General features: G+C 40.0%; 2 protein-coding genes across 3 annotated transcripts; both read right to left on the bottom strand.

The window, feature by feature from the left end:
• Positions 1–255: 255 nt before the first annotated feature.
• LOC116193635 (gibberellin 20 oxidase 2) lies at positions 256–2,554 on the bottom strand. The gene is made up of 3 exons (XM_031522378.1): positions 1,694–2,554; positions 1,011–1,332; positions 256–883 (listed from the first exon to the last, which is right to left on the bottom strand). The coding sequence occupies exons 1-3, from the start codon at positions 2,263–2,265 to the stop codon at positions 596–598; spliced, it is 1,182 nt and encodes a 393-aa protein (XP_031378238.1). The 5' UTR covers positions 2,266–2,554; the 3' UTR covers positions 256–595.
• Positions 2,555–13,130: 10,576 nt separating this feature from the next.
• Positions 13,131–19,902, bottom strand: LOC116196475 (phosphoglucomutase, chloroplastic). Of its 2 annotated transcripts, XM_031526215.1 has the most exons (22): positions 19,301–19,896; positions 19,111–19,176; positions 18,657–18,701; positions 18,482–18,574; positions 18,297–18,349; positions 17,611–17,662; positions 17,419–17,487; positions 17,118–17,186; positions 16,582–16,704; positions 16,440–16,492; positions 16,199–16,277; positions 16,036–16,100; positions 15,887–15,954; positions 15,522–15,640; positions 15,353–15,427; positions 15,154–15,269; positions 14,426–14,567; positions 14,245–14,326; positions 14,121–14,167; positions 13,923–14,000; positions 13,716–13,821; positions 13,131–13,629 (listed from the first exon to the last, which is right to left on the bottom strand). In XM_031526215.1, the coding sequence occupies exons 1-22, from the start codon at positions 19,508–19,510 to the stop codon at positions 13,562–13,564; spliced, it is 1,878 nt and encodes a 625-aa protein (XP_031382075.1). In that variant the 5' UTR covers positions 19,511–19,896; the 3' UTR covers positions 13,131–13,561. The 2 variants fall into 2 exon arrangements, 1 of the variants encoding a protein (XP_031382075.1); XR_004154832.1 differs by lacking the exon at positions 14,121–14,167 and having other exon boundaries at positions 19,301–19,902.
• Positions 19,903–21,206: the final 1,304 nt, after the last annotated feature.

Raw genomic sequence — 21,206 nt, 5'->3', positions numbered from 1 at the left:
ACTCAATTCGAAGATATAATTTGTTAAGAGTTGTTATTTTATTTTGAAAAATCAATGAGGAAATCATGATTTTTTTTGTGAAAACCATGAATTTATTATATAAAATTGGGCACAATTATCTTATTAATTTGAGTTTTTGAATTAGAATATGCCTGACCTACTTATAAGCGCAACGAAAATTTTACGCTATTTTGATTAGCATTGACTCACTTAACACGACTTCGTTGTCAATATTAGAGAAGGCGGATCTGTATATGTATGAAAATGTGTATATATATATAGTCGTTGTATATATATGGGGAAATCAACTAAACCCTTTAACTTCTACGTAGAATAATATGAAAAGAGAAGAGAAAAATTACAAAACTTAGCTAACCGAGCTATACGTCGTCCAAGCTCCTATTTATATATATGTAGCTCTCCTTCATTACGGACGACTCCTCGGTCTGTCGTTCCTTATATAATCTTATCCCCTGTGCTGCTATAACCTCTTCATCTCAACATCATCAGTTGTATCTGATCTCTCTCTCTCTCTCCATGATGCATGGAGCAAGCGGAACGTGGTCCATGACTTTCCATGTATGGAATGAAACCTTTAATGAACTGAGAGAGCTTTCTCAGATATTTTGTGTTGGTCAATCCAATTTGTGAAGACTTGGAGAGTGTTCATGTCGGCTCTGTATTGTTTCTGAGTGAACTCGAGAAACATAGCCCATGTAAAATCTGGGTATACCCGAGGGCATGCCGGATTCACCAGTTCGCTCGGTGGTCTCACCACTTTATCAACCTTTGGGCACAGGAAAAAGGCCAGCGACTTCCTCGGGGTCTCACTATTTACCACTGCCCTGTGCAGGCAGCTCTTGTATATCCCATTCGAAAGCGCCTGGAGATAAAATGCGTGAAATTATATAGTTAAGATTGAATATGGATTGCCGGCCTCAGCAAGTTCATTACATTGTGGCAAACGGAATTAATCATATTATGATAACTTTGGTAAAGGGAAGGCGTACCATGAAAGTGTCGCCGATGTTGACGACGAATGCATTAAAATTGGGGCTAATGGACCGCCACTGATTGTCCACAAAGACTTGGAGCCCGCCAACATGGTCCTGGTGGAGGATGGTCAAGGATGTAGGATCACAGTGGGGCCCCGTGCCCAGGGTCTGGTCCGGCTTCTGGCAGGGTGGATAGTAATTGAGCCTCATGATCGAATCGTTATCCTCGAAGAACCCCCGGAAATAAGCTCGATCCACCCCCAAGCTCATCCCAAGCAACTCCATTATCCCCAGCGACAGGCGGCTCATTGCCTCGCAGTAGTCCTGATATACCGTCCTGCAAGAATATGCGATGATCAATGCTGTGGCCTTACAAAAACTGTACTTTCTGTAAAATTTTCACTTGAACCTGCACAGACTTGAACCCATTTATAATTCAAAAACTTAAGCTGATAGGATACTGAACCCAAGCCTCGTATAAGCTTGTGATTTCTATTTTAATTTTTTTATGTGGGATAACGTATCTCCACACTTTCACCTGCCGTATCAATCTACTGCTATATATGTGCGGTTATATAATACGTACGCACACCTTCAACATGAATAGCACATGGTGTACTCATTTTTTCATCATCCTCACAATATTTATAATTAAAACTGATGCCTTGGAGGGTCACATAATTAAGTTAATCGCTTACCCAAACTGCAGGAAATCTTTGCCCATGGTGTTCAGAAAGTAATCCTCGACGACATTAGATGAGCTTCTCTCGGCGGAATAGCGGAAGGAGAGGGTCTCCTTCCAAGGTAGCTTGGAGGAGAATCTTCCAGTGAAACTACTGGCGTACCCGCAATGCTCACCAACCTTCCTCTGAGCCCTTTGTTTCTCGCCAAGCGGCAACCCGAAGAAACCATCCATGTAGCGGTGTGCGTTGGAGATGAGCTGCCCGTCAACCCCATGATTAACCACGAGGAAGAAGCCATGCTTCTTGCATGCTTCGCCAACAAGCCTGGAAGCTTCCACGGACGCGACGGGGTCCCCGGAGAGGAAGCCGCCTATATCAATCAGGGGAACCAGAAGTTCTGGGGCATAAGGGGAAGGTTTCTCATCATCGGGCCAAACGAACTGCTTCGGGATGACTGACTGGTACTGGAGGACCGACGCATCGAATGCTACGGGGTTCTGGTGGTGGTCATCTTTGTCCTGGTCATGAGGCGGTCGGTCTTGGTGAGACATCGACGATGCTTTATTGGCGACACGGTCTATTGCCATTGCATGAATTGGCCGAGCTAGGAGGGGAGCAGTATAAGTAGTCCTAGTGGAGAGGATCAGATGCAAGCTGTAGATGAAGTTTGGGCGGTGAGTTTGGGGGGAAGAGGATCAGTGGCATAAGTTTGGGAGTTATGATAAAAGAAAAGCCAAGGCCGTTCATTGGCGAGATGAGGGAACAAATGTTGGAATCTTTTTATAGCCCCTTTCCCAGTCCCAGCTGCTAGGATAAAAGAGGGGTAACTTTTGCAAATAAGGACCACTATACTACTATACCTATACATACATACATATATATATATATATATGTATATACGTGTAAAAAAATCATATACAAGGTGAGTGGGTGCTAGTCAATTTGGAAATTCGAAATTTCCATTGATTCTAGGAGAGTTGTCTTTTCTGTAAATTGCCAAAAAAGCTCTTCCCAATGGCAATTTGGCATTTCATGGGGGCATATATTTAACAATTTGTAATGTTATCTGCGCATTATGAATCGATGAAACTCTAGCTAGTGAAACAATATCATTCGTGATCATCAATTCCAAAGCAGGAGGAGGGGGTGAATTGGAAAATCGAGAAAATATTTCAAACTAGATCGGGGATTGAAAAAGAAGCAAAAGGGCAAATTAATTAAAATTGCTGATCATGGAAAATTGGGAACTCCAAATTACCAAACACGGTGTACAAAAAGTCAGACAAGAAGGAGAGGGGGGGGGATTGGTGTTGTGTGTTATTTGGTTTAGAATTATAAGAAGAAAGTGAGAGGAACTAATGAATCAAAGACTAATTAAATGAGTAAATAAGCAATTTCGTTCATAACTTTCGCAAGTTGTATCAATTTCGTCCCTGAAAGGAAGGGAGGTTGGTGTTGTGTGTTATTTGGTTTAGAATTATAACAAGAAAGTGAGAGGAACTAATCAAACAAAGGCTAATTAAATGAGTAAATAAGCAATTTCGTCTTTGATTTTCGCAAATTGCATCAATTCGTCTATGACTTATTTTTTGTATCAATTTCGTCATTGACTTTGCACTTTTGCATCAATTTCATCCCTAATTTTTTTGTTATATTAATTTGATCCTCGATTTTGCACGGTTACATTAATTTAGTCCCCGAGTTTACAATGTTACATCGATTTAATCCCTGACTACTACTAGTGCACCACAAGTCCCTTAGTTTTGGTGTGACATCAGATCGATCCCCGGTTACATCCTGTAGCAAAGGGATATATGGCATTACTGTCCTGTTAATTTGTTCGGGGACTGAACTGATGTAACGTTTTGACAAATTGATGTAACCCCAAATTATCATTTTCTTCCCATGTCTTCTATATATATCTCTCTCTCCTTCTCCTTCGTCCCACAGTCCCACTTCAAACGAATTTCCTCTCCTCCGTCTTCCTTCTCCTCTTCCTCTTTCTCTCCTTGTGCGAGCTTTCATTTCTCGTTCAGCTTCTCTCCACTCTACCCCTGTGGTGAACTCCTGTTGCTTTTTAGCCCTCACTCCGTCCCATTTTTCTCCAAAAAAAGGAGGAACCTTTCCCTCATCCCAACCCCCCATGCCCCCTTATTCCCCTTTTAGAGATGGAGTTTCAAGGCTTGCTCAGTTACCTCCCCCTCCGACCCTCGGAAATCTACCTCCAGGTATGGACGAAGTGGAGCAGCTTCTGCAAGCCACACACGACGATGTCCTTTTGAAGCTTTCGTTCAACTCCCACGTTGCTCGCTCTGCTTTTCATTCCCTCGATCACGCTGCTTCGAAGCTCACAAATCTTCTCTCCCCGCTCCATCCCTCTCGCGACCAAAACCTTTACTTTCCCCGCCTCAAGTTAACGACGAGCTGAAGGTCGTCCCGGGCGATGATCTTTCTACTTGATTCGCTGCTCTCAGAGGTTCCCTTCATCCCTCCTCGCCTCACCATCTTCTCCTTCTGTGGCTTCCACGAATCTGGTCCCCTCAGGGACATCACGAGGACCAAATAGATGTAATAATTTGCACCATTTAACACCGTCAAGGACCATACTTAATGGCATGACCAAATTGATGTGGCAATGGACCAAATTGATGTCGTATTGGGGCTTGATCGGTGCAACTACACCACACAGGGACCAAATTAATGCAACTGTGCACTAACTGATGTAACTGCGAAAAGTCAAGGACGAAATTGATATAACCGTGCAAAGTCGATAACCAAATTGATGTAACCAAAAGTCATGAACGAAATTGATGAAAAAAATAAGTTATGAACGAAATTGATGCAACTTGCGAAAGTCAGGGACGAAATTAAATATTTAGTAAATAGGCAATTTCGTCCATGACTTTCGCAAGTTGCATCAATTTTGTCCCTGACTTTACACTTTTGCATCAATTCCGTCCCTGACTTTTGCAACACAAGTCCTCGAGTTTTGACGTTACATCAGATCGATCCCCGGTTACATCAATATAGTCCGAGTAGAAAAAGGGCAGACGACGTTATTGTTCCGTTAATTTGTTCAGGGACTGAATTGATGTAATGCCTTGAAAAATTGATGTAACCCCAATTTATCATCTGCTTCCTCTGCCTTATATCTCTCTCTCTCCTTCTCTTTCGTCCCACAGTCTCACTTCAAACGAATTTTCTCTCATCCGTCTTCCTCTTCTTCTTCTTGTGCGAGCTTCCATTTCTATACTCGGCTTCTCTCCACTCAGAGCAATATAAGCTTAAAATCCATCCAAGACCAGTTGAATGGCCCAAGGCTTAATTGGGAAAGAACATATACCACACATGAAACACCAACATGGGAAATGATCAGAGAATAATTCCCTAAGAACATGACAGTGGCTGTTGAACCTGATTTATCTTCCTCTGGCATTGCTTCGAGCCTTAACAAAATGAAAGAAACACCATCTAAACCAAATGATATCTCAATAGAAACTAGGGAGATTTCCGTACTCAGTTGAGAATTCGAACATTGTCCGAGAAACAGGCATCAGCTCACCAAGTCAATAGTTTCGAATCGGCACTGACAAAGGCCTTGTGCAATGCCTCTCTAATGGCACTAATGTCTTTCTTACTTAGGAGCAAATCTCCTTGCAAAGACAGGAGGCATTCTTTAAACAGCTCATCCCTATCAAAGGAGCATCACCCAACATCATGGGAACGAAATTACACAACTTTCCCAACACCATGTGTGAGAAATCAAAGAATATTCAACCCCTAATGAGCCAGACAAAGACGGAAAGTAGAGAACTTTACGCTATCAGACCTTAGGAAATCGATAGCAGAGAAACCACCGTGGCCATCAAAGACAGCGGCAAAGGTGAATCCTTCCAGTCCGTCCGACCGCACGACTACATCGTCCTCCATCTTCTAGCATAGACCTTGCAAGCTCGTATACCCCCACCCGATCCCCGATACCCCTGCCAGGGAAGGGGGAGCATCAATGGCAATGGCAGAGCAGCATAAGCTCCTCGATTTATTGTTGTCGATCGATATGCTTGTCTTGGCGCTTGATTTGGAGCTCGAGTCGTGGCTGAGTCCGATTAGGAGGAACCGCTGCAACTGTTGGCTTAGCAGCGCCATCAGGTTGAGTTTCGGCACTGAGTCGTTGGCTTTGAGCTGAGAGGAGAGTACAGGTGAGAGAGATGGCTAAAAAGCGAGCGGCGGTGAATCAGACAAAATAAAGAACATAGTCGAATTGTTTAGGCATCGATGATGAAAGTGGAGGAGACGGGGATAGAGGTGCAGAGAAGGGAGATGGCATAGTCGGTGATGGAGAGGGACTCATGATCGGAAGGCAGAGGAAGAAGAACTTGAGGACAAAGGCTGTAGAAGGTTTTGATTTTAGAGCAAAAGCCATTGATGGGCTCAAAGTAGGAGGATGGTGATCTCTCTGAGTCTTAAGCTCAGCTCATAGAAAGTGAAATGAAAGAGGGAATGAGGGGCTAATTTGATGTAGCACGAGGATCAAATTGATGTAATAATTTATACCATTTAACACCGTTAGCATTCATATTTAACGGCATGACCAAATTGATGTGGCAGGAGACCAAATTGATGTTGCATTAGGACCTGATCGATGCAACCACCCCACACAAGGACCGAATTGATGCAACTATAGCATTAACTAATGTAACTGCGCAAAGTCAGAGACTAAATTGATGTAACTGTGCAAAGTCGATGATAAAATTGATGTAACCGAAAAGTTAGGAACGAAATTGATGCAAAAGTGCAAAGTCGGGGACGAAATTAATGCAAAAAATAAATCATGGACGAAATTGATGCAACTTGCGAAAGTCATGGACGAAATTGCCTATTTACTCTATGCAATAATGTAATGTAATAGTTAATGTATTTTTTGATGGACCATATGAGATGGGATGAACCATGTGTACTAATTTTATTAAATGTAATAAATCAGATATTACCTCTAATTATGGGCCGATCGAGAAGATTGATCAATAATTGAATTTGTGAGGAAAGCAAAGGATGTGTTGCTGGGCAAATAGCTAGAGAGAGATCGAGATATGCGTAGATCACATAATGGAAGGTCAGTCATGTTGCTGTCTGTTTGACTCTTTGAAATTTACTTTGGGTCAATTCTGTCGTTCAATATCTAAAACCTACTATTTAGGTCAGTCCGGTTACCATTCGATTCACTTGCCAATATCCCGGAGGCTCGTATTCCTTGGTAAGCAAGCTCGAGGAATATCAGGTGGGTGCATCCTTGGTAGAATATTTGGAAGGATTTGGTTCTTAATTAAAATGGAACAAATTCAATCTAACTAATTTTGGTAGAAGGTCAAAATAAATAACTTCGAAATTAAAAAATAAAAGAATAAAAATCCCATTGTTGGCAAGATCAGAAGATCGCAGACAACGTAGATTCGATGGTACAGCCATAAGTGGAAAGAAAGATCAGAAAATTGAAGACAACACTATATGGTTTCAAATCTATCATTATCCAGCAAAAGACTGTTGTTTCCCCGTACAAAACCCTCATTTTATGGTGGGTCAGCTGCTACAGTTCAAGATTTCCTTGAGGAGAAAAAAGAAAAAAGGGACAAAACGTAGTAAAAAGAAACCCGTTTAAAAAAAAAACTTTATTTTGGTTCTTAATTAAAATGGAACAAATTCAATCTAACTAATTTTGGTAGATGGTCAAGAAAATAACTTCGAAAGGAAAAAAAATAACATCCTATTATTGGCAAGATCAGAAGATCGGAGGCAACGTAGATTCGATGTTACAGCCATAAGTGAAAAGAAAGATCAGAAAATTGAAGACAACACTACATGGTTTCAAATCTATCATTATCCAGCAAAAGACTGTTTTGTCCCCGTACAAACCCTCATTTTATGGTGGGTCAGCTGCTATAGTTCAAGATTTCCCTAAGGAGGAAAAAAAAACGAACAAAACGTAGTAAAAAGAAACCTGTTTAAAAAAAAACAATTTTATTAGTCTGAATCTTATCGGTTAAAATTTTCGATACGTTTTATTTTCCCTTTCATTTTTTTATTAGAGGACGTCATTCTAGTAGTAGAAAGATGAAAAATTCAATGGTGTTTGATCTATATGAGTGTATCTGTTGATAGCATTGGATCCATAAGTTTCGAACATAAGTTTATCAGGAAAATAAAACAACTGAAATGTCTGTTCAAATAAAAATCGAGGACTCTTCTCTGTATCTCTTTCTCTAGCCATCAAGATGCATGCAATGCATGCCAAACCGGTGCTTGTACTCGTTATTAGTTTATAATCAAATTCGAAAACTTTCACTTCTTTGTATATGTATATGCCTTGTAATAAGGTCGTCAATACTTAAAGCTGGACAAATATAAGTTTAACGGGCTGAAAAATGTGTTTGGCCCCGTTCCTGTACTACTTTTGTCCGGAGAATCTCTAAAAGAGAGAACGGCCGGGACCTGTATGACCTTTCAACCGCGCATATAGACATTTACATATGTTATAAATATATATATATATGTATTTATCATATCCCATAAATTATTTATTTCCAATAAAAATATATATTTGTCACCTACTTTTTTAACATATATATGCAAGCCTCTTGCTTATCTGGGCTCAAACTAGACGAAGTACCCATTTCTCCTCGTCAATAGCATGCCACCATTTGAGAGGACATGCTTTCTAGCTAGCTAGCTACGGTCTTATATGCATAGTTGCTCGAAACCGAACCTGCCCTCAATGATCACGAGAGATCATCGAGAGGGTGGCGTATAATTTAGAGAGAGAGAGAGAGAGAGAGCATTATAGGAGTGGGAACTAGATCGGTGGCTCAGCTCCGTGTCGGCGATTGGTCAACGATTGATAGGAAGTTATCAACTATATAATTTGAGAAAATATTCAATTGTAAGGCCAATTTTCCACTTTCAAATATTTTAATTGGATGTTACACATCTAGATAAACGAGTAATACTCACCAAATATTTACTTATATAATTTAGTCAATATATTGAGATTAGGGATCAATTGAGGGGCAGATACGAATGCGTGAGATTAAGAAGGCAGTGAGATGGATCTTATGGGAAGTGGGGATGTCTCAGAAAGTGGGAAACGTGTGTAGGAGCACTTGAGTTAGGGGGGATTTTGGTCTTATTATGGGCTTGAAGAAGCACAGAGGGTTAGTGTGTGTGTGTCTCTGTATGTAAAGGTGTCTTTTCCCATCTTTAATTCAGTTGACCTCCATTTTATTCTATTGTATTCTATATTCTATAGTTGCATGGAACTATAAACCCACATGCACACACTCAAATATCCATCATTATCTTTATTTGCAATCAAATTAGCTATTGCTATCTTCCTCCTCCCACGAAGGACAACACACTTCCCGTCGATATTTTGTCATTTTACTTAATACTTTCATATATCTTCAAGGGATTGACCAAAAGGACTGAGAGTGGCAATCATCTTCAAAAAAAATTTGACACTACATGAAAAATTATAAAATTTTCTTTTATATTTTATTAAATTACTTGTATTTGCCATCTCTAATTTGACAAAATCACTTCCCTTTTACCCCCTAAAGACTCCCCCCGACCAGAATCCTGGGTTCGTCATCCCTGTATATGTCCTTTCTTAATTTTCATCTCTTTTCTTCAATTTTTAAATTATTAAAAGCTAATTCATTTACAGATTGGTCTCATTCAGGGACAAGAGTGAGAAAGCGACGACTTGGAGAGGGGGGCAGTGGAGGCTCCAACCCCTACCACCACCATCCAGACGAGGCTGTTGGCAGCTTTAAGAGTTACATGCGACCTCGTCTGGGCGGTGGTGGCCTAGTTTGGAGCTATCACAACATAATCTCCCCATCACTCTTTGATTTCGAAGAGTGAGAGAGAGATTGAGAGGAGCGAATTTGGGCAGTGTGGCTCTGATGCCTAGCACCGCCGCCATAGAGAAGGTTCACGACCACAAAGAGAGGAGATCGGGGATGGTGGAGGCTCCGTTCCTGGCCACCATCCCCCAAAGATGTCACCGTCAGTCTCTGCGCTTGCTGACGACCTCGACGGTGGCCATGGTGTTTGATGACTGAGCCTCGCTGCTCCGTCCCTCCCTCTGCTCAGATCGATCCCGATTTGTCCTTGTTCTAATTTTATTTTTTATCTCTATAAAATTATGAAAATATAATATAACATAAAAAAGTGTTGGGTCCAAATAAATTAAACATATTGTCTGCCATATAAATATATTATCAAAAATTTCAACTTTTGCTTACTCTTTTTTTTTTTAATTTTGTATCTTAATATTCAAAAGTCTTATAAGTAATTCAATTCTAGCCAAGTTTTCTTCATTCACAAAACTTAAACTCGAGAAGTTCAAATTTCGGCACTTAATAATTTTAGGTACAAACAGACACCACCTTAAGATTATGGACTGTTTCCTAGCTCAGGGCATCATCCCACCAGCATCAAGATGGAAATCAACTCGTGGACATGAGAGCTGCTATATACCCAGTAGAATGTATGACCAAAGAAAACAAGTGGAGTTTTCTATCCCGTATTAAGTACATGGATCGCACTATCAAAAGTCAATTAAGAAAGAGAAATCCCCAGTTTGTTTCATCAGTGGACAGCGGAGAAAACAGAGTCGAGGACACACCGACTAAGCGAGACTCATATGTACATGTCTATAATGCACTGATCTCTGACAGCACCAACCTTCTTTCCTTTTCTGTGCCAAATGATTGTCAGCATCAGAAAAAACGGCCACAGTTATAATCAACAACAATAATAATGGTAATACCAAGAAGAAGAAGAAGTTATAATCGGCGATATCTCCAACGGACCAAAACAATCTCCATCATATTAAACAGATAAACAGAGGCATGGGGGTGCTAACTGATGTGATGATCATACTAACACACACACTGAACCCGACAAGATCTTGTGGGGAATATTGATCTCATCATAATATGGAATTCTATTTGCTTTTTTTCTGTTTAGCTGACAGACACAGTGCTCCACTGACCAAAGGCAAAGTAGTCACTCCTCTTCAAAACTCCCACACAAACCCCACAAAAAAAGATAAAAGAGTAAAGAAACAGACATTCTGTTTTCAGTAGGTTCACGGAAAGGAAAGCTGGTGAGTGGCTTTGCGTGCTGTTTTCTATATAGGGTATATACGATCTTGGATATACAAATTTATCATATGTGGATATTGTGTATACATGATTGGGGAAACCTATCCTCAGAACCTCGGCTCAGATAATGTCTGTCTGTCTGTCTGTCTCATATATTCGTCCTGGAAATATCGCAGACACCATACTGACAGAAAGACGCGACGAGCGGAACGTGTGACCAGGGTGGCAACATTGCAACTAATATCGACCGCCAATATCGATCAGTCAGTCAAATGCATGCACGGGAAATTAATGCTATATAGCAGTGAAATCAAGTTTTAAGTCACCTTGTTCTACAAAAATTAAATGTAGTTGTTTTCTAATAGGTTATTACACATGCATAACAGTTATAACTTCCTCCCAAGAAGACAGGTTGGGAAAGGTTGGAGTCGGGGGGAGAGAGGGAGAGAGAGAGAGAGAGAGAGGAGACATCAAAGGTCCACCTCACTAGCTGAGAGACAACTAACATGATGGTGGAGTTGTCACAAATTGCCATGCAAACATAAAGTTAGAGAGATAAGAGAGAACATACCCACTTAATATTTACTGGTAGATAGATAGATAGATAGACCCAACAAGGTTTAGATCTCTTATTTCTCTCTCTTGCTTTGCAGCATTATCGAAATGGACAAACCATGGGTTTCCCCCCTTCTTTTTTTTTTTCTTTTTTCTCCTGAATATTCTGGGTTTCCCTTAGCCCTGTTTTTGTTATCCCTGAAAGTATAATAGATAGAAACACATAATTTGATCAGGAGGGGCCCTGCTACAACACATCCAACTTTTTCACGTGCCTGAGGTGTTGGTTGTTTGGGCTGGTGGGCATATCAGCAGTGGTGGAGCTAGCTTTAAGGGCGACTCAGCAAGCAGCATCAGAAATTGGGGAGCAGATATGATTCCTTATTCGATTTGGTTCTTCAAAGAAACGAAGGCCTGATCTCCTTGTAGGAATTCACACCAATTAAAAAAGCATCGCCGGGAAAAAGATACTATTTCATAGAGCAGCGATACCAATACCATCATCTCGATACTAAGCTCGCACATAAATGAGAAAGGCACCATAATGAGCATCGCACCGCCCATGTGTTATGTTCTCATCTCTCAGTCACATCACCCTCGGTGATGTCAATACTTCTTAAGAATTGTATCGCATACTTCAGCTCTGGAAATCCGACAAAACTCGGATGCCTTCCCGTCTAAATTATTATGGATTGAAAAATGCAGTCCTATAACTCCTGTCCTGCTTGTGTAATCCGTCGATGCCTAAAGAGAACTAATTTGCATAAAGGGTAGTGAGTAGGATAATTGAAGGGTCAAAATTGGATTTTGGCATAACCGTTGAGGAACTGAAAACCGAAGACCTTTTTGCAGAAGAAATCAACTTGCAGGTTGAAAGGGGGTGGATACCATATCCCCAGAAAGAACATTTATCATCTCATGCTGTGTGCAAAGAATGCTGTATTTATTATTATTTTTTATTTTTCGCTGAATGCAAAGAATGCTGTATTGGTCGGAGCAGTTGAAGCCCGAAGGGCAAGTAGAGTAGACAATACGTCATGTCCTGATAAAGAAAAGTAAGGGGACTTTCTGAGGAGCATGACAGATGCTATTTGCTGTCTCCTAAAGGACAAAAACAGTCTCATCTCATGTTATGAAGACTAGCAGTAGTGCGTCCCGGTCAGTGATGTGACTTTGAGCTACAAGAATTGAGATTAAAAGAACTCGTTGAAACAACATATCCACCAGGAATGTGCGGGTTCGAATATATTATTTTTATGATACTCAGATCTTTTTCTGTAAATTACAACTCAAACAGAGACACAGAGAGAGAGAGAGAGAGAGAGACTTACATTTGAGGACAAAAGTCCTTTTGTGGGCATTATTACAAATGGTAGCCCTCTGGCCTTGTCTTAGTTGAACACTCAGCTCCCATATTTTCCGGTCGGGAATCTGGCGATATTGGATTGTTTTCATCATCTTTCGTGATCATGCGGGTTCTTTTGTCTGATCAGTTTCAAGGACTTGAGTTCTACCTTAACATGCTCCTCAACTTCAGCTCGTCTGTTTTTCCTCTTTCTTCCCTCCCTGCAACGATGCCTGAATGAGTCAGTCCAACAACCCTATGGAAAGTCAGTCAGTAGAATCATCTAACACTGACCACCGAACGGAGAACACGACATGATTGAAAGCAAAATGTTCCGTCACAAATCAGAAATTGGGGGAGGGGGAGAGAGAATTTCAAGACAGCTTTATGTAGAAGGTATCCATTCAAAACATTGTATTCCTGATAAGCAATGGCGGCTCGATGCAACCAGTTAAAGAAGGAAGTCTGTTACAGCAGAAAATTCACATGAGATTATTTTACAGCAGACTGCTGATTCTTCTTTTATTCAGCTGCAGAAGCTCCATAACAAGTATGGCTAGATTCTCTAATATTTATAATTTACAGTTGCACAGTTGCTTACATTTTTCTCAAGTAGGTTCATTTACAGCACATTAGGAAATGGAAAGTACTAAATATGCATATCTCAAGGCAAAAATGATGAAACTCCAGCCACTTCCTTTTAACTTCAGCAGGAGACCAACGCCACAGCTCCGTACAAAGGCGTCTTCTTTATGAAAAGAAGCCTTCCTAGAGCTTCAGATGATAACTTTGGAAGGAATTGAACAGGGCTTCCATGGTTTATGTGATAACTGTGGGCTTCTCCCTTCCAGTGAAATCCTTCAGCTTCGATATCGACAAAGCCAGATCTACAAGATGACCACACGAATCATCATAAACTGATCTAATTCTTAAGTTATAAGAAAGTCCTATCTTGGTTGAAATATGTGACTACCTATCAGTGGCTTTAGTGCTATCTGAGCATCCATGTCGTGTTTGGAGACATCAGGCTCGAATTGCTCGATGTATATCCTAACAGTTGCACCTGCTGAACCGGTTCCCTGAATGAACAAGAAACGTGCTTTTTACGAAGCTCTAAACATTCAATCTCCAACCAAAACACGGTAGAGGAAAGAGGTGAATTATACGTGTAAGGACTTACTGATAATCGATAGATGATCCTTGATCCATCTGTAAATACAAACCGCACACCTTGCTTAGATGCTACGCTTCCATCCACCTGAAATAGTTGTATGAATTATCGATATGAGAGGGATCCATGATAACAAAGTCACAGTCCAACATTCATTAACAAAGAACAATCAAGCAAATGACCAAATATAGACGGGACTGGACTCACAGGATCAGTGTATGTGAAATCATCAGCAAACTGAAGGACATAACTACCTGCAAGAGGATGATACTTTCAGTACCTCTTAATTGCGGTAGTGCTTGTAAAGAATGAGAGAAGTCTGGGACCTTACCATACTTTTCACCTGCCTTGCTCTTTGAGACCAGATCTCTAAGATAATCAATCATTTTGTTGGCCCCTTCAGATTCACATTCCTGAACAGCTTACAAAACCCCGTAAGATTCTAACCTTGAGAATTATAGAAATCGGAATCATTATCTAGAATGAATAGAGATTTGGAGCAATGCACTTGCCTCGTAGTCATATCTAGAAAAGAAATTTCTGCCATAAGTTGCCCAGTGCTCCTTCACAACATCAGAGACAGACACTAATTTCTCCCCTGGCTTTTTGTCTTTGTTGCGGAATGCTAAAATTGAAAGCCAAGCCAATACGGCCCTAATAAAAAAAATAAATAATAATAATAATAATAATAAAATGAGTTCTTCTGGACAGTAGCATGATAATAACAAACTTGCATATTAGAAGAAGATGCTACCGTAATCACACCTATGCCAGTCCTTAGCAGCTCTGATCTAAATGCTGGGATAAGTTGAGTAAGGAGTGGGCCCCATGTGACAATGAGATTGCTTTGTTTAGAACATACAATTGCCTCTATGCTGCCTAAATTTATCAGTGGAACCTCATGCTCAAAGCATGTCATTGTTTCACAAACATCCCTGGGGTTATTGTAATTTTGTTTTTTACTAGAAACAGATTCGGCCACTCTTGGCCAGCCATTATACTGTTAAAAATCACAATTTGTGAATTGTAAGATTGACAAGAATGGGATTTTTCATCATGTGTAAACATAATAAGATTTTAGTTCATGATGGAATCTCTAATTTAATAGGCGGCTCTGCTACTTATCCATAAAAGTAAACTCTAGGCAACATGCAACAGGAGTCTTTCAGGGAACAGAGTCAAATGCTAATGAAACAGTTGACTGAAATAATCAGCGAAGAAGCAAAAGCTCACGCATTACCATATACCATCCTTCTCACGTATGTGATCTGAACCAGTTCCGAAACTTTCTTCCCCGCAGATAGACAATTTCCCAGCATCCATCAGATTTCCAAAGAATTTCCAACCTGTCGGAACCTGAACATGCAAATTCAGCATCACATGGATAGAATTTTCCGCTAAATTGCATCTTTATATGACAAAAGGACACGTGGCCAGACCTCAAAGAAAGGAAGATTCAACTTCTGAGTGACCCGATCTAGCGAACCACTAGTTGGCATCGATCTAGCAAGACCCTGTGATCATTTTGTTTTAATTATTTTGCTATCGGGGAATTAGGTTTTCGACTACAAGAGAAACTAAATTTGGAAAAATAGCCAGATTTATTACCTTAGGACCACCCTGAAAGTAAGGAATAGCAGCTTGTGCATTTGCTGCAATAATTGCAACAGAGTCTGAAGGAGTGACAAAAAAACCTTTACCCAAAATCATGTTTCTGTCTCCATCTCCTGTACAAAATTCTCAATTTCAAAACTTGTACTTCATGAAACTCACCCAGATTATTTTCTTCTTTATAATAAACTCCCCCTCCAATCATATGATGATAGATGCTATCTGATAAAAATGTTTTCTTAGCAGAGAATAGATCCTGAACAAAAAATTGCCAGCTGAATAAGAGTTTTGAAACTCCGATAGTTGAATCAAACCACAGATGATGATTGCATCAAAAGACGCTGAAAGACATCTTAACATACCATCACTTGCAGCTCCAAAATCGGGGGCATTATTACCATACATAATATTGACCAAGTCCTTAGCATAACTATCAATACCACATAAATCACAATTAGGTTTTATAATTATAAACAAATGATCTCAAATTTGACCAGGATTGCTTGCTTACGTAAGATTGGGGTCTGGATGACCATGCCCAAAATCTTCCAAAGGAACTCCATTTGAAATTGAATCCTTGATATTGTACAACAGAAACAGTTAGGAACCATAATTTCAATATGTATTTGCCATGAAATGGGATGACCAAATTGCATAGTTCATGGCATAGGTACCGGACTGGCTCCGAGCTTATCCACAAAGATCGGTTTTGCATAAGCACCAGTGACTGCATGCATGGCATCAAAGACAAACCTGAAATAATGTAAACATAAAAGGTCAAAAACCTACATTAATATAAACATAAAGTAGGTTAATGCCAATAGTCTTGATCTCATTCATCAAAATCACAAGCCATATAATATGGGAATCCATTATGATTAAATAAACTAGGACATACTTTCAACATATCAATACCTAAAATCAGGGCGAGAGAGAAGATTCTTGATAAGTGGGAAATCAAATACACTCTGCAATGGTCCAACACTTTGTTAATGATTATCTCACAAAGATTGATGTTACAGGAAATATTAGCCCAAGTTTCGTTCCATAGTTATACCTTCATTAGCTCCAGATAATCAGAGACAGGATCAATCACTTCTACACTGAAATTTCCATATTTTGTGATTCCAGGCAGAGAAAGATTTACGTCAGGAATGTCTGCGATCTTTATCTCAGATATCTGCATGTGTCAGAGAGATATCAATATTTCAACGGACATGCTGCTATAATAGCTGTGATGGAAACAGCATCATATTCACAAGGTGACATCAGATTATTCCATCTTAATTTGATATACAGTCCAAGTCAAAACACTCAAAACAAAAAATATTAGCAGATCATGGAACCTCAAAGCGTCCAGGGGAATTGATACACTGTACCAGGCCAATAATTGATATATAAGTAACAAATTGATCATTATGAAGAGAGAATACAGGTTAGTAAAGACTAAGAACATCATAACTATGTCTTATAAGATTCGAAGTTTACATGAATGTGAAACATATATTCAATTACAGCATAAGTAAAGGAGCTCAAATCAAGAACTGAAAAAAAAGAAAAAGAAAAAGGTTATATATGCTTTCAGATACTCACAGACAGCGTGTTTCCGTAAATCTTGTCTGTGATTGACTCAGGTGCAGGTTGTCCACTACTGTAATTGAACTGGACATAAGAAGCCATAATGATGAGGTTCAGTAATACAACAATAACTGTTGTAGAGAAATATGCTCTCGAAAATATCCAAGTCCCAAGTTATCATGCCACGGTTTACTAGAACTAGTTTAAATACACTGATGCATGTCCAAAAATCAGAAACATAGATGACTCTAAGAAAAGTTATTCAAAGCATCGTTTGTTTATAGATTTTACATACAGTAGAGCATCATGAGTTCACCTTGATACCCCAATCATATTCAGGCCCACCAGGATTGTGGCTGGCACTCATGATAAATCCACCATTGGCCTGCCAAATTGAATGCACAGCACAGGGGGGAAGGGGGGTATCAGGAAAAGATAAGAGCTTTGGAGGGTTTTGGTAGGATATCATGAATAGCATCAGAAGAGGATAACTACAAGACATGATTACCTTTCTATTTCTTATTACAGCAGAAACAGCAGGTGTTGACATAATTCCATCCCTGCATCAATAAAATCAAATATTCAGTTTCCATCATGAGAACGTAACTTAAAAGTGGCATCTAAAGTTTCTTTCTAATCGCATAACTCGAGAGAATCTAATGAAAAAGAAAAGACCAATGTATTTTATCTAGAAACTAAAACTGTTTATCTATTGTCTTTAACGACTGACCCCACTAACTAACCAACTTTCTTGTAAAAGCAGAGCCTAGGGACATCTTCAATTTTTGATGCAGAAGAAAATCGTATTTTCAATAGGCTCAAGCTCAATCTTCACTGATGACAATCAGAAGAGTTCAGGGAAATGTAGGGGTCCTCATTCAAAAGGCCATCAGATCAACTAAGCAGACCCCAGATCGTGTGTATTAACCACCTGGACAAGTTATAGGGCGTGCGTCAAGCATATCTACTAATAATCAGGTATTAACTAAGAACTGAGCCACCCACCAAACATGATCTGAAGCTTATAAACAAATTCTGCACACCATGCATGTGGGGATTAGAAAATCTCACAAAGTTTGATCATCTATCTACAGCAAGTACTCTGATTAAAGAAAGTCAGGGTGGTTCAATCCCCATTCATCCGCCCAAAGTTCCTTCATAAATATCTATATTTTCAGAAGTACAGATACTTACTGCCCAACCAAGATCTTTCCAACGCCGTTGCCTGCAGCAATTTTTATGATTATCTGCATTACACAGACGAAGATTTAATCCTGATGGATAGAACATGACCGAGGAAAAGAGTGAACTAAATCAAAAGCAGGTATGGCTACGTAATTCATAGCAGTGAAAAATGTAAGTAAAAGATGGCTAAGCACCTGCGCTGCTTCCTTATTGAAATATCGGCCATCGCCTCCCAAAACTAACAGCCCATTCTTGTAATCTTCCGGTGCCAGCGAATTGAACAGCGCCTGCAATTAGTCGATCAGGTAAACTGCCACAGGCAAAATGAGGATGAAACTATGGCATTAGGGAAGGAGGAACATGTGTAACCTGGATCCAGTTTGCGAGGTAATTTTCTTGCATAAAAACCTTAACCTGCGATAGAATAACACGAGCATTGTGAATATTTCGGTGGTCAAGGGAGTAAAAGCCGTAAGACCAAGAGCAAGGCACAAGCAGGCAAGGTTTATACAACACTTAAAGAACTGATAATATTGATGGATGCATTCACTTCCCTACTCTACAAAGAAAAGGAGAATAGAAATTTATACTGAACGTGCATTTTGCTCTCATGAGCATGGCCCGACCTAGTAATTATAAGAAGTTATAGAGCTACGCTAGACAAATTTACAGAGTTTATTTATTTATTTTTTTAATGGATAAATTTACACAGAGTTGATAACGCTGATTTCTTCGGGGACACGCGCCCACACAAGGTAAGTAAAATGGGGAAGAAAGTAGTGAATGAAGTCATTAAAAAGGCAGAGTGAGTTTGGGACGGCACCTTCTTCCGGAGACCGCTCGTTCCAGTCTTCTGACCTTCAATTGGCGTCGTCGGAACTGAATTAATCTAATAAATGAAATGACGAGAACAAAGCATATAGCATCAGGTGAATGGCAGCGGCGGCAAAGAACCAAGTGATGAGCTCAGAATGAAGAGAGAGAGAGAGAGAGAGAGAGAATGGAGAGGAGACCTTGATGCCTTCAGGCTCAGCGATGGCAGCGGGAGAGGAAGAGGCCCTGACGATGGAGGAGTGTGTCCTGAGAGCCGGTCCGGTGAGGAGGTGGGGAGAGAGTGAGGAAAGGGGCGGCGGAGTGGATGGATGAAGGAGCTTGTTGAGGCGGGGAGTGGGAGAGCGAGGTAAGAGAGGTGGAGGAGCGTTGAGGCGGAGAGAGAAGGTCATCGTCGGTGATCGTTATAGGTAGCTCAGAGCTCCGACCGTCTCCCGCTGTCACTCTTGTGTGAAGTGCAAGTGGAAGCTGAGAGGAGAGGAGAGGAGAGGGAGTAGTGGAGAGTGGAGGAAAGATCCGAGGCAATGGAAGTTGTTTTGACGAAATCAGGAATCAATCAGCAGCCACCACATCCACAGATTTATTATATCAACTTTGAGTGATGATTGACTGCCCCTCTCTCTCTCTCTCTCTCTCTGAGTCACGGCTTTCGATCATCTTCTTCTTCGACTCGATAGTCGATTCACGAGAGAGAGAGAGATGATGTGAATGGGAACGGGAATGGGAGTGTCATGTGCATCTCGCTTCCAACGTACACTTGGTGCCAAACTACAAGGCCTTGTTTGCTTCCCATCCTTCCTACCTTTGCCTCCCCCCTTAAGATTTTTCTTTTCCTTTTTCTCTTCTTTCTATTTCCAAAGACTATATATATACACAAAAAAAAATTTATATGGCTATCTTCTTTATTTCCGGGAAATTGAAATATTTGTTTAAATTTATTCGAATATTCTGCCTACACTACACACCCATCTATTGCGGGGTCAAATAAGATGATTAATGAAGGATGTTCGTGGGTTTCAGTGAACGGATTTTAATCCTATCGAGACTCTAATGGGTAATAAAAGGATTTTGTCCGTTGGATCATGAAAAAGATTTATGAATTTTTCGTCAAAATCCTGTAAGGTTTAGGAAGGGTTTGATTTTTTGCTTGACAATCGATCCTAAACCCCGTTAACCTTAAAATTAGTAAAGTACCCTGATTAAGGAGCTTGTAGAGGATTAAGTTTATGGATATATATATATATGTGTTTAAATGAGTTTAGTTCTTTTAATGGAGTGAATTGTTCGAAATTATTTTAAATTGTGTTGGAGGAATTTGACTTCTTGAAACTCGTTTAATTTAATCGATGCTTTTATTCAATAGACTCATGCGTTTCGTTTGTTGTGGCTACTATTTAGGTTATATTTAGTTTTTTCTACAATGGATATGGAGTGCCTTAATGGCAAGAGAGTTCTCAGTGAAAACCCATTAAATTATTTGGAATGGTTTGAGATATTTCTCGCGAATTCTTAGAGGGTTTGGGACGGGTTTGAGAATATACCCTCCTTAAAGGGTTTGGATTTGGAAAAAGGATAAAGTCGTCCCAAACTTTACCCACGAACACCGCCGCACGCATATTTTACCAATTAAATTATGGATATCATTGCACTGAACTTTCTCTTAAACTAAAAACAAAGATATTTTTTTATCAAACTAAAAATAGAGCCAAAGAGAAAGGGTACTTAAAAATACTTAAAGCAAAGGAGAGTGAAAGGAAAAAAAAACATGTCGAGAGCTGGAACCTAACCCGCCATATCGAGTCTTGGGTCAGGTTTCTTCTATTCAAATTCCTGTAATGCGACGACTATTTAAAATGTGTTCGGCCCACGTCCCAATGCTCACAGTCACAGCCCAATGAGCTTCTTATCAACGTGGGGGGAATTCCTTAAAAAGAGTCTATCAGACTTTGAAAAGCACGATAAATTAAAGGGAAAAATATGATTTTTGATCCTCTAGATTTCATTATTTTTTTATTTTCATAATTTACCTTTAGATGCTTTTCTATTGTAATGCTTCCGTTATAATACCGTCATATAATGCTAAGTTGG

Source organism: Punica granatum, chromosome 2, assembly GCF_007655135.1.
Source record: "Punica granatum isolate Tunisia-2019 chromosome 2, ASM765513v2, whole genome shotgun sequence".
Taxonomy (NCBI): Eukaryota; Viridiplantae; Streptophyta; class Magnoliopsida; order Myrtales; family Lythraceae; genus Punica; species Punica granatum.
The sequence above is the reverse complement of the archived record's forward strand: the minus strand, read 5'-3'. Positions and strand labels throughout refer to the sequence as shown.

Excerpts from the sequence above, each read along its gene's own strand:
- LOC116193635 (XM_031522378.1), bottom strand. The coding sequence starts at position 2,265 with ATGGCAATAGACCGTGTCGCCAATAAAGCATCGTCGATGTCTCACCAA. Across the intron at positions 1,333-1,693 it reads AAAGATTTCCTGCAGTTTGG|GACGGTATATCAGGACTACT; the intron begins GTAAGCGATTAA and ends ATATTCTTGCAG. Across the intron at positions 884-1,010 it reads ACATCGGCGACACTTTCATG|GCGCTTTCGAATGGGATATA; the intron begins GTACGCCTTCCC and ends TTTTATCTCCAG.
- LOC116196475 (XM_031526215.1), bottom strand. The coding sequence starts at position 19,510 with ATGACCTTCTCTCTCCGCCTCAACGCTCCTCCACCTCTCTTACCTCGC. Across the intron at positions 18,702-19,110 it reads CGAGCGGTCTCCGGAAGAAG|GTTAAGGTTTTTATGCAAGA; the intron begins GTGCCGTCCCAA and ends ATTCTATCGCAG. Across the intron at positions 13,630-13,715 it reads AGCACTAAAGCCACTGATAG|ATCTGGCTTTGTCGATATCG; the intron begins GTAGTCACATAT and ends GTCATCTTGTAG.